General features: G+C 63.3%; 3 protein-coding genes across 3 annotated transcripts; all 3 read right to left on the bottom strand.

Moving 5' to 3' along the window:
* Positions 1-85: 85 nt before the first annotated feature.
* LMXM_24_1130 (actin-interacting protein-like protein) lies at positions 86-3,043 on the bottom strand (the record flags this gene model as incomplete). Its single annotated transcript, XM_003875878.1, has 1 exon — positions 86-3,043. One exon carries the CDS (start codon positions 3,041-3,043, stop codon positions 86-88), a length of 2,958 nt encoding a protein of 985 aa, XP_003875927.1.
* A 1,412-nt stretch (positions 3,044-4,455) lies between these two features.
* On the bottom strand, positions 4,456-6,864 carry LMXM_24_1125 (conserved hypothetical protein; the record flags this gene model as incomplete). The annotated part of the gene is made up of 1 exon (XM_003875877.1): positions 4,456-6,864. The coding sequence occupies one exon, from the start codon at positions 6,862-6,864 to the stop codon at positions 4,456-4,458; it is 2,409 nt and encodes an 802-aa protein (XP_003875926.1).
* A 1,595-nt stretch (positions 6,865-8,459) lies between these two features.
* LMXM_24_1120 (conserved hypothetical protein) lies at positions 8,460-11,228 on the bottom strand (the record flags this gene model as incomplete). Its single annotated transcript, XM_003875876.1, has 1 exon — positions 8,460-11,228. One exon carries the CDS (start codon positions 11,226-11,228, stop codon positions 8,460-8,462), a length of 2,769 nt encoding a protein of 922 aa, XP_003875925.1.
* Between the last annotated feature and the right edge of the window lie 3,245 nt (positions 11,229-14,473).

Raw genomic sequence — 14,473 nt, 5'->3', positions numbered from 1 at the left:
GCGCACGGCTCCCTTTACATTGCTGTTCTTCCACCACCACCATCACCATGGCAGTCGTGGCGGTGGCGGGTGCCCTGGCGACGAGCTAGTCACGGCTGCGTGCCAGGAGAGGGGGGTAGTATACCGGCGGTAGGATGCTTCCGTGCACGCGCCGGCGGTGGCGAGGCGTTGGCGGAAAAAATCGTCCCTGTTGCTCTTCTGAACTTTCGTGGGTGATTTGCGCCGCAGCCGGACGCCCGGTGTCATTGCCGTGAGTCTCACGCGGTGATGGCTGCGAAGGTGGGAGGGAAGGGGAAGACGGTACCGAGGGAGGTGAGAGCAATGGTGACTGAAGCCACGACATGGGCACCGGGCCAAGCTCGGTGACCCAGCCTACCGTGCACGGTGGGGAGTGGCAGCGCACAACATCAGTGCGACCCGCCGCCCCGGTCACGGCGATACCACGCGCGGCGGCAAAGGATGCAGCCGATGCTGGGCGTGTGGTGCTCGCAGTCGCAGTGAGGCGGCCGGAGCTGCCTCGACAGTCGCTGCACACAGGGTGCAGGCTCGGGTGTGTCGCCTCGCTCTCATTCTCTTGCGGCAGCTTCGGTTGTCGCAGCGTCCTGTCTGCGCTTTTCCGCACGTGTACATCGTGATCTTGAGCGCGGGCCGTCTCCAGGCGACTGCGCACGCGGGTGTCCCACTGTTGTGTGGAGCCGCATCGGTGGCAGCGCCTCTTTGACTCTACCACCACATCAGCGTGTATGTGCGGCTTCACATCTGCCGAGGGAGCAGACGGTGTGGCCTCAGCAGGGGTGTCCCTGGTGTCCACCGCGATCGCCCTGCGCGCAAACTTTGCTTGATACTTGCGCAGCTGCCTCTCGAGCAGCTCGACGCCGTCAGCGAGCGTCTGGTTGTCTTCGATTAGCTGATGTCGCTCTTTTTCTGCCTCTGCCAAGCTTTCCATGAGGGCACGCTGACTCTGTAGGGCCGAAGCAAGCTCTGCCTGAAGGTGCGCCGCCTGCTGCTGCTCCAGTGCCGAGGGCGGGGAGGCGTCGTCGGGTGGCGCCTCCGGCAATGTGGGTCCCTCACGTGCCGGATCCGTCGGCTGTGCCGGCTGCGTGTTCTCTGTGTCGCTGGCCTTGCTGCCACAGTTTCCAATGTCGCTTCCATGACAAGCCAGCGCTTGCGCTTCCAGCTCCTCGATGCGCCGCTGCAAGGCCGCGTTCACGCGCATGAGGCCAACGTAGCCCTTCAGCTCCGAGGAGAGAGTTGCCGCGTCGCCCTCTGCGGCGGTGGCGCTGGGTGCGCGTGTGGAGGAGGGGGACGGGCGTGCTGGCGCCGCGCCTGTCACTGACTCATCCATAGCCTCGTGCATACCGAGCCGCTCGCGAGTTATCATCAGTTCCTCGCGCAGGTACTGGGCCTCCGTCTTCTCACGTTCCAGCATCTCCTGCGCTCCCTCCAGGTCGTGCTCGGCCTTGGCGCGCTCCAGACGCTCGCGCTGGGCCTGCAGGGAGAGCTCCTTCTCTCTCCCGCGCACCTGCGCCAGCTCTGCCCCCACTTCACCGAGTCGCTGCTTCAGCTGATCGACTTGGCTGCGTAGTACTTCAACGGTGGTTTGCTGCTCAGTGGAGCGACGCAGCTGCCGCGCTAGATGCTCGCGGTCCTCTTGGGCTTTCACAAGTTCGCCCTGTGCCGTGCGGAGCTGTGCCTGTAGCGCCTGCACCTCACTGTGGTGCTGGCGCGCATCATCCTGTCGCTGTTGACGCAGTTGGTCCTCATGGAAGGCAGCGTTCTCCTGCGCTCGCTCAAGTCGCCGCTGCAGTCGCTGCTCCTCTTCGATGTGGAGCTGTACCTGCTCCTGGTGCTGCCGGCGAAGCGCCGCCATATCGGCAATGTACTTCGCTTTCTGGACAACAGCCTCGTCGGGACCGCAGAGCTCGCTCGCCACCGGCTTCAGAGGCCCCACCGTAGCCCCGTCCTCTGCGCCGCCAGCGACGAGCTGACGCTGCAGCTGGGAGATCCGCTCATGCAGGTGCTCCATCTGGTCTTCGGCGGTCTGCCACTTTGACCGGTACAACTGCAGCTGCTCTCGCAGCGCCTCCTCGTGCGCGTGCGCACGGCCGCCGCCTACTCCAGCGGCGGATGCAGGCGATCCGCCGTTGCTCATGGGTCCGGTGTGCTCGTATAGCAACTGCGCCGTCGTCAGTTGACTCTGCACGTCGTCCTTTTCCTTCTTCAGCTGCTGCACCTGTGCTTCGAGGTCGCTAGCTTGCGCGACCGTGGCGGTGTGCAGCCCTTCCTGCGCCGTCAGTCGCGCCTGCAGCGCATCTCGCTGTGTTTTCACGTCCGAAAGCTCACCCTGTAGCCCACAGAGCTCCGTCTCCAGCGTGTGGCGGATGTGCTGCAGAGAGCCAAGCTCCATCTGTACCTCGTTCAGAGCGGTGTCACGGCGCGCCAGGTTGGCACGAAGATCTCGAATGAGCTGCTGAGAATCGGCGCCGTCGGGGTCTCGCGCTGACGTCCCGCTGGCGGCGGGTGCGCCGCTTCTCCGCTGTCCACTCACCGCGTAAAGGGAGAGGCCAGTGCGCAGCGTGGACACACGAGCAGACGCCTTTGTTGCTGATGCATTCTTCTCCGCGCCTCCGCGCGGGCGCTGCCGATCTCCTTCGCCGCCTTCGGCGGTGGTGTCCACGCGCACCTGCACCGTGTCGCCGGCATCGGTCCATGTGCGGGACGCTCCGCACACCTCGCATCGTCCGAAGTCATCGAGGTCCTGTTTCTCACAACTGCTGCCGCTGCACATCCGGCCACGACTCCCGCTGCTGCAGACCCGCCCGGACTGGCTCGGGGTTTCCTGCTCAGCCTCCCTCTGCGCGTCTTCCAGTTTCCCCTGCACTTCGTTTATCTCGACAACCCGCGCCATGAGCTCCCGCTCGAGGCGGAGGTTGTCCTCGTGAAGCAAGGCAAGCGTTTTTCGAGAGGCCACAAAGTCCTTTCGCAAGAAGTCGAGCTCTTCATTGACGGACTTGAACTTTCTCTGATGCAGCTCCCGGTACATGTCCATCGAAAACTCGCGGGCGGCGCGGACTGCTTCGGCTTCGGCAATCGCGAGCGTGGGGCTATAGCTGCGGCTGTTGCGCATACGTCGACGCGGCGTCGAGTGGATCAGCGAAGATGGGGAACATGTGGCAGCAGCGGCGGCGGTTGCACTGTGGCGACCGCCGCCGCTGAGAGGGCGGCTCGTGCGCTGTGGGGAGGTAGGCAAGAGCGTGGCGCCAAGTGAACGCGACTGGTGTGGCTCGCACGCCCGAGCGGATAGCGGTTCGCTCCGCTGGGCTCTGCCGAACTGTAAGCTAGTCGCCTCTCCACTCACATCGCCGGAGCTGTGCAGACCTGGCAGATCCTCTGGAGTTGTGCTACCCCCTTGTGAGCGTGAACGCCGCGTGGTGTTCGGCACACTCGGCGGCGGCGGTGGCGAGTGGGGTCGTGACATCGACTCCCCTTCCGACGGAAGTCGTGGCGACGGGGCGCCTGACATGAATGGCGTCCGAGGAAGGAGGAGGGCACTGCGCTGATGGTGGTCAGAGAATCTACTGGAATCTACTTCTACCAGAGTGCATGCCAAAGGCGTCTGCGTCAGCCTGCGTGCGCCCAAGACTAGGGGGAAGCGAAGGGGGTGCTTGGCATGTGGGTGTGTGCAGTCGACTCTCTGTGCGTGTGCGTGTGTGTCTGTGTGTCGGTGAGCACCGCTTTCTATAATGCACGAAGTGCACGAGTGTCACGAGTGCGCTGTCCTCTGTGGAACGTTATCCGAAGAGGAGGGGCGAGCCATGTGTGTGTGCGCGTGAGGGAAGAGAGGGTTCAGTGCGAGGCGGGAGGCATATGGTGGGTGCGCAGGCCACAGAGCGCAGAGAAAGACACACAGAAAGTTGGAGGCGCATCCCTTGCTGGAACGGTGCTGACAAGCGCTCTCGACGGGTTGCGTTGTGCCCGTCACAGCTTCCCTTTTCTCAGTGGAGGTGGGAGAGAAAGGCAAGGAGAGGGTGGGTGGGCGGGTGGTGGCGGTGGACCAAAACCCACACGATGATCGCCTTCGAATGAGCCCACTTGGCTGCGTTTTCCACCGCCTTGTATATGCGTACTCCTCCAGCTTGGTGTCCGCGTTGCACCCCGCCCTCCCCCATCGCCGATCGCTCATAGATCCGAAGATCGACAGTGGGGGTGGGTGGGGAGGGACAGACGTAGGGAGGGAGGGAGGAACGGAGAACAGACACGGCGGGCACACGTGTGGCGCGCACGTGTGTATGTGTGCGCGGTGGCGACACTGGGGGAAAAAAGGAGAAGGGGAGGGGAGCAAAGGCAAAGAATGCCTTAGCGTACAAGAAGCGATGCAGGCGCCCAGACGCGCGCGCGAAGGTAGGGGGAGGGGTAAGGGTGGGTGGGGTGGGGTGTGGGTGAGAGGAGATCCTACTACATCATGTCGATCTCTGGAGGAACGTCAACGACAAGCGGGTATCCGAGTCGGCGGATCTGATCTCGCTGCTGCGCTAACCCACAGGCTGCACAGGGGCACAAGCAACACACAGCCGCCAGGCACGCGGCAACAGTGGTGGACAGCTGATACCAGCACGAGAAGGACGTCGGTGATGCGGCAGCCTCAGCCGTGCTTGCTCCAGGCATGGCAATGCCGCCGATGCGCTTATCTATGGCGGCGCTGACCATCGTCGGAGCGTGCTTCCGCGTGCACAAGCACGTGCAGCACTGCACACAGTACGTGTAGCAGCACACCGCCCCACCGTCGACGGCAGTGTCAGAGACGAGGTGGTAATGCTGGCGGATCAGGAGCCGGTTCGCCCACAGAGCGCACGGCATGCAGAACGTCATCTCGCAACACAGACAGCAGAGCGGGCACGCCAAGCAGTAGGCGGTGGGGTGCGAGCAATAGAGGCAGCAGCCACGCGTGCTGTCACAGACACAACTGCTGCAGCCACAGGAGCCTGTGCCCACTAAAGCAGACGCCGACGAGGTGGCGCAGCAGGCGGGCGGCCTTTCACCTTGGTAGAAAGACACGTTGGAGTAGCAGCCGTCCAGGGGAAGGCCCGTCCGCGGGTTTACAAGCGAGGCGGGGGAGGCGACACCGTTCACGGAACAGAAGGCGGCAAGGAGCCCCCGTCCACCTCCAGCGAGGCGCGACGAGGTCGCCCGCGCTTCGCCCTTACCATTGCTCACCGTGTATAAGTCATGCCAATGCCGCTGTTGCGACACCGCCGTGCTGGCGTCGAGGGCGCCATCCCAATATCGACCCGCCGAAGCGTCCAGGGCGGGGCTGTAGAGGTGATCGGGCCCTATCGTGTAGTACAGCTCAGGACGCAGTGACACCGGTGGAACGCAGCAAGGGAAGGCGCCTGCGCAGCAGATGTAGCGACTGCGCAGTTTGTGCAGGAGTAGCCGCTGGCGTTCGCGGAAGAGGACGCAGGGCATGGCGCAGCAACAAATTCCTGCGAGACCTGCGCCGACCTGTCGGCAGCATGCCGCGCACCCCCCCACCACCCACGGAGCGGCGATGCCGTCTGGGCTCAAGGCGCTGGCGCCTTCCTGGCCTCGGCGCCAGCCATTGCTCGGTTCCGCCGCTCTCGTGGCGCCATCAAGGCCACAGGGCAAGGAATCAAGGGTGAGGTATGGTGACTTGGTCAGAACCATGAAAGGCTTCTCCCTAGGCGTCCATTCGCTGTCGCCATGCGCTCCGCCTCGGGGCGGTGGCACTGGCGTCTTAGGATGACAAGATGGCGGGGGAGGCATGGGCTTCTCTGCCGTGGGCTTGGGGCGGTAGGACTGCGGCGGCGCTCCCCGCGACGGCTGCGATTCGTGCATTGGATCATCGCTGGAGCTGCTGCCGGCATCTAGCACGTCTATATCGATATTGCTTGACTCCGAAGAGCTGCGTCGCTTCTCGTGGGGTTTTCGCTGAGGAACGTTCACGGGCTTCGAGTGGCGTTCTCGCCGTCGCGGTGGGCTGGGACGCGGTGATAGCCGTGGACTATCATAGACGCTGTCGTCACCGCCACCACGGGTGCCCCTGACAGTGGGCACGAGTCGAGCGCCGCATTCCGGGCAATGGGGGCGTGGCACAGACCGGTACATCGACGTTTCCTGCAGGTATTCGATCAGCTCCTCGGGAAGACGGTAGTTGCATCGCACGCAGCCGGCGGGCAACGACTTCCGCGACTGCCAGTTTTCCGGGTCAGCCGAGAACGCGCGGCAGCCTTCGCCGTCTTCGTCCTTATGTCTATGTGCACCCCTCACGCGACGTGAGTCGTGCGCGGGCCTAACACTGTCGCTTGCAGACCGTTGTGTGCGAGCTGCGTCCTCTGCACTGACGCCATCCTCGTCTGCAGCACTGCGGGACGCCTTGGTTCCAAAGGATGGACGCGAGGGAGCGTCCCCTGCTACGGGGGGAAGCCTTGAGGCGACAAGACCTCCTTCACTTGTGCGCTCCTCGGCGCCCTGCTGCGCTTCGGTGAGCGGATCCACCTCAGCATACGCTTGACCTCGCGCAGAGCGGACGTCAGCCTGCGGTGTACGCGGCGGCGATGGAGGTCGCGGGATGCTGAGGAAGTCCTCTGCTGTGCGGTGCCTCGAGGATGAATTATGGCCGATTACAGGCTCCGCTGGAGGACGCCGTGATGGGTCCCGCTCGCCCCTCCACTGTCGCTGCTGAGCGTCGCCGGCGCCTGCCTGGAGGTCGGAGCTGTGTTCCCTCCCTTCACGGTACGAGTAGTGCGCAGGGGCCGTCGGGATCGGTGACAGAATCGGGGAGGGGATATGGCGATTTAGTCGCATGGGCCGCTCCGCCGCGTCGCTGTCGTTGTACGACGACATAAAGCGCTCTTCAGCACGGGCGCCACGCGTGGGTGACGCTCCCCCTTCTGGCAGTCGCAACAGCCGTGGCGATGGTGGCTTCTCTTCGGGACTGTACAGGCGGTTCTCGTAGTAGGGCATCCACTCAGCCTGGATGCACGTACGGGGATGATACTGCTGCACTGCTGCCCTTTGCTTCTGCAAGATGTGCGTGTGTGCGTGTGCGTGTGTGTGCGTTCCACGCACAAGAAGAACAGACGGGCAGGAGATACGAGGTGATGGGTGAGCGTGCATGCGAACACGGAGAGGAAGAAACGATGTGTGTGTGTGTGGGTGTGGATGATGAGGGCAAAGGGACGTCTGCCTCATGCCGTGTGCACACCGCCTCATCAATCATGACCTACACGCGCGCAAGGGTCAGCATGTATCGTCCACCGGTCTCTTCTCCCTCCCCTCATACCCTACGCAGCATGCGTTCGAGTGGGAGAGTCGGCGCCCTCTCGCGCCCTTCTTGAGCTCGGGCTTTTCGCTTGATAACAGATTCTTCCCCATTAGTGCCCTTCTTCACGGTCCTATGACAGTCATCGAGGTTGTCAGCCCGCATTGCCACACAGCCACCACCCGTACTACTCACCGCCTCCCTCTTCGGTCTCTCTCGCCGTGTTTAAACGATGCATGCCGCATCGGCAAGGCCGACAAGAAAAGGTTGCTGTGGGAGAGAGAGGGGTTGTGGTGGTGGTGGTGGTCTGGAAAGGATACAAGGGAGAGGCGGGACGGTGAGCGGGCGTGTGTGATGGCAATCGAAGCGAGCGGATAACCCTTCCCCCACCCCCACCCCACTGCGCCTGCCTCGGGGAACAGACAACGCCGGACACCAAACACGTATCTGTGACAGGATCACCGAGAACCACAGCCAACACCTGCACTCAGGGAGGGAGAGAGCGGGCGACGGCGACGTCGATAAGTGGGCGATGCGCCATAGAAGAGGTACAGGCGAGTGAGGGCCGCTGGCGCTGCTCGTTTTCTTGTGAGATGCGACGGTGATGATTGCAACATCAGCGTGGAGGGTGAAAGCGAAAGCCGCCAACAATGGGAAGGTAACTGTGATGGCACACACACAACGACAGGGGCAGGTGTGTGTGTGCGTGTGCGTGCGTTGGTGGTAGTGGTGGTGAGGGTGGTGGCGGGGAGGAAGAGGGTCAAGGACCTGCACTGTACATGCTCCAACAGACCCGCCACCTTATAGACGAGGAGTCTCACTGGGGCTTTTACCTTCAACGGCTATACATAACGGAAAGGCGGCGGTGGCGGAAGAGGAGGGGAAGGGAGGCGTCCCTTCAACAGCGCCCGCTACCAGCTCCGATCACGAGCGAAGACATGCACTGATGGACATCTACATGAAGAGCAGGCACAAGCGCCCAAGAGAAGAGACCGCAACGAGAGAGTTCAGGGTGAAGGTGACTGGCGTGCTCATCTGTGCGGGTTACCGCCACATGTACAAACCGACACCGTCCAGTATCCGTCTTCAGCTCCTTCAGATGCACAGCAGCGTCGCCGACGAGGCCTCGCGTGTGTGCGTGGGTGGGGGTGGGGCGGCAGGGGTGTAGCGCGTGGCTCTACGAACCTGCAAAGGTGCTGCCATTACCAGGTTCGTCGCTCTGCACAACAGTCAGCTTCTCCTTCTCCGCGGCGTCGCAGGCCTGATGCAGGTGCTCCTGCCGCTCTATCACCAGCTGCCGCACCGCCGCCTGCCGAGCATCCACTGTGCTGCCCAGGAGCTCAAGAGGATACGCATTGGGATCGTCCTCTTCGGCGGGTGCTGGTCTCCGCTGCAGCTGCGACGACAGTGAGAGGCGATGTCCAGTCGCCTCCTCTCCGTCCTTTTCACCTACGGCGTCTGCCGATGACCCGGGGGAGGGGGGCATCAGCAACGTCGCTCCAGTGGCGAAGCCTGGTATGGGTGAGGCTGTGGAGAACTTGGAGGCATCCGAAACCCTTACCATCGTGCCGCCCGCCGCCGCCGTGTGCCGGCGCCCGTTCAGGAGAAGGGGCAGCCACACGTGCGCGAAGGCGGCCGCCATGAGCGGCATCTCGTCGAAGAAGCGACAGAAGACTGCATAGTCCAGGTGTGACTTGCGCATGACGTTTAACGGTATCGGCGAGCTCTGGTGTGCCGCCAAGGCCACAGCGCCGCCCTTTTTCTTTTTCCGCTTCCTGTTCGCTTTGAGGTAGGCGGCCTCCTCCTCCGTCGCAACAACCGCGAAGACGTCGCTGAGGGCCTTCACCATGGCCGCCGTGACGGCCGCCTGCTCTTCTGCCGCCGAGCCGTCGCGGTAAGCACACCGGCGCAGCTTCGCCAGCTGCGACGTGTGGATGTAGCCGTTCCCTTCCACCGCCAGAACGTTGAAGCACTCCCACCGCACGACACACTTCGTCTCGACACTGTTCAGAAGCGCATCCAGCGCGTCCAGCAACTCGACCACGAGGACGCACTTGCACCCATCATGCATGTCCGTCGGGACACTGTGGGGTGGCGGCTGTTTCCCAACGCTACCGGCACCTACCACTTCATTGCACGAGAGCGCAGCCCCAGTCGTCAGCGACGGGGTTTTCGGGGTGTGAGCTCCACTAGACGTACTGGCACCCATTTCAGCCGCGGCCATGATCGGCGATATCACACTTGGATTGCTCGCTTGCAGCGGGAAATACGTGGATGGCGACCGCGTTCGCCCCGCTGCCGCCAGCGGCGCATTCGCGCCCGGACCACGTCGTGCACCAACAGGGGCGTTGCTGCTCCGAGAGAAGCTGTTCTGTGGACCGTGAGGGGCGGCGCTGATGAAGCTGTCGCCCACGACATTCCCCTGCCGCGACAGCGAACCGCCAAGGCCGGTAGTTGTGGCAGACGCGACAGCGAGCAGTAAATCGGTGGCGTCTGTGGCCCTGGGAGCACGTGTGCTCCTGTAGATGATATGAAACATACGTTCAGCGACGCCGACCGAGGCGGCCGCGGAGGTCGTAGTGAGCGTGCCAACGTGGAAAGGGACATTTGCCAGCAGTACGCGTAGCTGGTCCAGCGTGACGGCTCCGTCCTCGTTGCATAAAAGCAGCAGCGAGGCGCGGAACACCTCCAAGTTAGCGGGCACGCCGCCCTCGCGCTTTGGCGGCGTCGCCGGAGCCGCCGTCGACTTTTTCTTTGTGCCGCCGGCCTTCTTCGAGGCGCCCACCGTCGTGCGTCTCTTCGTTGCGGGCGCGGCTCCCGTTTTGGCCAGAAGCGCCGCTGCCGCCTGCATGGAGTGACGCTGCGCCTCCATTAACTCGCGGTCGCGCTGCCGCTGCGCCGCCGCTGGATCGCGGAGGTGGTAGGCGTCCACGAAGGCATTTTCGATCTGGTCCGCCAGCGCATGACGGCTTTCTTGGTGCTTCTGCATTGTGGTGGCCACCTCCTGCGGCGTGCGGAGCAGCAGCGGCGCGATCGACGGTGCGGAAAGGCTGCCGGCCTTGATGGAGTGACGGCCAAGAGCGGGGCTGGAGAGGGCTCGACTGCCGCGGTTGGAAGCGGTGGGCGTCAACAGTGGTGCGGAGGTGCGAACAGGACTGCGCGCCCAGGGCTTTGCAGCCACTCCGGAGTTCGCCACGGGCTCGGATTTCTCTTCCGTCAGTTGCAGCCGCACGTCGGCCACGATATGGTTGCCCTCCGGGTAGTAGCGACCGAGGTAGACGGCAGCCTCAGGCACCTGTCGCAGCCGTTCGCGGCGCTCCTGCTCCGCTGCCGCGCGCGCGTCATCCGCTCGCTGGGTGCGGAAGCTGGAGATGAAATCCTGTGTCTGTGCCGGTCGGAGGGGGACGTACAGGGGCACGACACTGCTGACAGCGCTGTCCGTCGCAAGGACCACGGTGGGGGCGTCAGGAGAGGCGGCGGCGGCGGCAGTGCTGACGAGACACCTGTCTATGATGTGGGTATTAAGCGATGGCGCGGCCTTCTTCTTGTCGCTAAGGCGTTGCTGCGCCACGGCTGCTGCCACGCCGCCCTCCAGGCACGCCTGCACCGCCCTCGCCGCCTCCGGGGTTGCCGCCTCGCTCAAGACCTCCTTGTACCCACGCAAGGCGTAGTATTGAAAGAGCGACTCCGTGCCGTGGCTGCGCCTCGCAAGAGACAACGGCTGATTCGCCGGGGTTGAGTACAGAAGGGCGAACGGGTCGCTATCATCAACTATGGGGAAGAGGAGGCTGCTTTTAGCGGCGGCCATCGCATCGGTGGTGCTGCGACGGTTCTCCGCTATCGCTGCGGATGTCGCAGGGGCCGGTTGCAGCATCTCCCTCGCTAGCCCACTCTCCTTGCCCCGCTGGGACTCGGAGGGTATATCGGGAGTCTCGACGTTGGGCATCCTGGTCTTGTGTATGCGTGTTGCTCGGCACGGCGCGGCGCGGGGTAGGAATGCTGTCGGCAGCTCAGCGAGATCCTCGAAAGAAAGCGACGTCGAGTGCAGGGCCGGTGGGACCCAAAACGGAAAGCAGCACAAGTGAAGGGGGAAGGCGGGGGTAAGACGGCAGAGTGGCAACGACGAAGACAAGCGCTCACGCGCAATGAGGAAAAGAGGACCAGAGAAAGGGAGGGCGAGCTCCAGCTGGCCGTGGCAGCGTGCATGCGTCGCCGGCAGTCGACAGCGCCACTTTCATTATTCACTTGCACACCGGCATCTGGCTTCCGCCAGTCCTCGCGCGCGCCTCTTCTCCGTTTTTTGTACACGCCAACGCACTCCACACACGCACGCGTACACCCACACACCCACAAAGAGCGACGGCGAAATTGGAGAAGACCGATGAGGTCATGTCTGCCATCGAGTTCAGAGTCGCATCAGCAACGGTGCAAGTAAAACAAGGCGGGAAGAGCAGAATGAGGTGTGTGCGTGTGGGGTGGGGGTGGGGGACAGCTTGGAGCACGCACAGGTTTCACAGTCAAGGAGGCACACACCTTCCGGTACACGTACACGTACCTTTCCTCCACACGTAGGCGCGCCGTCGAATCGAAAGAGGTACGCAGCGCCGCCTCCTCCCATGATGCATACGCCAAACGTAAGGGATGTCTGTGCGTTTGTGTGCGTGCGTCAGGAGAGCAGCCCAGGCGGAGAGGCACACATCTCTCGCTCTCACTAATCCTCTCCGCGTTGCTGATCGCGTGCGGTCATGGTCGGTCCAATGCTGCTGGGGGGGACGGCGCTGCCGCCGATGGCGCCTCCATGGCTCGCTCCGCCTGCGCTAGCTCCATCGATCCACACGGTGGGCGGCGCCTCGTTATCTATGTGGGCGTCGTCACTTTTCTGCTTATTCCGCTTCGCCGCTGCACTGCGTGCTGGCGACCCTGGCAGAAAGGGGGCGAGTCCGCCCAACCAGCTTCGACTGCGTCCGCCCCCGGCTGCCGCTCCCCCGCTGCGGCGACGATCGCCAGGACTTTGGCTGGCTCTGCGGTGCCGTGCGTTCTCCGATTGCTGCCACGACGCCGCCCCGGCCAGCGCCGTGATGCTTGTCGCCCGCTCAATCACAGCACTAACGGTGGCCAAGAGACCCTCTTTAGCAGCGTTCACCTGGGCAACAACCCCGCCACCATCCGCCCCGAATCCACCACGTAGGAGCACGCGATCGGTCCCGTGCACACGCCGCCGCCAACGAGCAACGAAGTACGCCACGGCAGCTGCACTTACGGAAAAGTAGAAGAGAGTAACCAGCCAGAGAATGACGGAGTCTATCGTCCTCTCAGGCGCTGGCGTAAGTGAGCTTGAGGGAGCAGAGGCTTCAGTGGAGCTGGGGGCAGACGTGCTCGTGGCGTTGGCGATCATCTCGGCCACCACAGTGGTCACGGTCGTTTCAACGCGGTTATTGGCCATGGCGCCACTTCGACGGTCCATTGCATGAGGGTGTCCCGCTGGCGTCGAGCAGAGAAGCAACTGAGAAGAGAAGCACAAGGTGGTGGTGGTGGGGGGGGGGATGTGGTGCTGAGCGAAGATACCGTGAAGCAGCAACGGCCGTAATCTCCAACGCCAGCGGCAGCGCTGCTGGTATACCGATCTGATGCGTGTGGGCCGGTCACGCCGGCTGGGTTATTGTCCGCTTGCGCGGTGGTGGTGGTGACCGATGCCGCCCTTCCGAGTGCTTCTACGAGGCAGGCAAATCGCTTCAGCACCCACAAAGGTGCCCTTTGATCGCGCCTCCCGCGGGTGCACACACGCCAAGTTGGCTGGTCCACCGCGCCGGCAGCAGCGGCAGAGAGGAATGAAAAGCAGCACAGCAACTGCACCAGAGAAAAGCGAGGTCTCGTTGTGAGGCAGGCGCACACACACACACACACACACATACGTTCACACAGTGCAACGTGCAGTGCAGGGCTGTTGGTGTAGCTCTCTGCTCTCCGTAAGCGCATGCAGCTTCAGTGCGCGTGTGGCACATTGTTAGGGGCAGGGCATGTGTGGTAACAGCAGTGCATCGGCGGGGGTGGGTGGGGGAGGTAGTGGGAGGGCGCGCACCCAAAATGCCACGCGTACGTAACGTACCAGAAGAAAAAGAAGAGAGATGGTGAGAAGCGAGTGGGCAACAGGCGGAGATGCCCGGGGGAGGGACAGCCACACCCACGAATGGGCAGAGAAAGACCACGTGCTCCAGTGTCATTGGAGCTGATGCAGCTCATGAGCAAGCAATGGGAGAGTCGGAGGGGGGGGGCGGCGACAACGGCGTGGCCTCTCGCAGCACCACTCCCCCTCCGACTCTCCCCCACTTACGCGTTTCGAATGGCGCGCGATGTGAACGGCCCTGAAGCGCACGCCGCGAGGCTCCTTGCTGCTTGTGTTGTCTTTCGATGCGTGTCAACAGAGTTAAAAGGAGATCGGCGAAGAAACACACGCAGAGAGCGAGCGGGCGGGCGAGCGACGGAAGGCGTGGTGGAGGGGGTGGCGTTGTACGGCGCACAGGCGGCACCTGAACAGACGACATGAAACCGATGCAGCAGTCCCAGGGGCGATAGGGATACATCCGAAATGAATGGAGGAGACCCCCTCCCCTCCCCCTCAGACGCGAGAGAGGAGTTGGGCAGCAGGAGAGAGAACGACGCCGACCGAGGGGATGCGTGGGCATCTATCTATGCGATAAGGACGGTGGTGACCGTGGGTGGATGGGAGGCTGCACGGGGGGAGGGGAGGGGAGGGGCAGCCGTACTCCGCAAGGGTGCCGTCACACGCGTTGTAATGTGCGGCGATGAGCGTCAAGGAACACACGCATGCGCACGCACAAACACGCTAAGGACACCCCTTACACATTGTCGGAGAGTGTCAACATTTCTTTTGGACTGTTTTCCTTCCTCGTGACCGTCGTCGCTGGTCGATGGACTAGTGTGCTGCGGCCGCTGCTGCTGCTGCCTCGTTCGGTCGTGCCTCGTCCTCTTCCCTGGAGGCTGATAGCGCTGCCAGCAGCACATGCGCGTCACCTGACAGGCCACAGAAGGGCCAGTGGTCCATGCGTAGCTTGCAGCGTGGGCACACCAGCTCTGCGACAGGGATGCGTTGCCCTCGCTTTGTCGCCGGCGTCCCTGCCGCTTTCTCGGCCTTACGGCGGCGAGGCTTGGCATGCTTGCTGCGAATACTGC

Source organism: Leishmania mexicana, chromosome 24 (genome assembly GCF_000234665.1).
Source record: "Leishmania mexicana MHOM/GT/2001/U1103 complete genome, chromosome 24".
Taxonomy (NCBI): Eukaryota; Euglenozoa; class Kinetoplastea; order Trypanosomatida; family Trypanosomatidae; genus Leishmania; species Leishmania mexicana.
The sequence above is the reverse complement of the archived record's forward strand: the minus strand, read 5'-3'. Positions and strand labels throughout refer to the sequence as shown.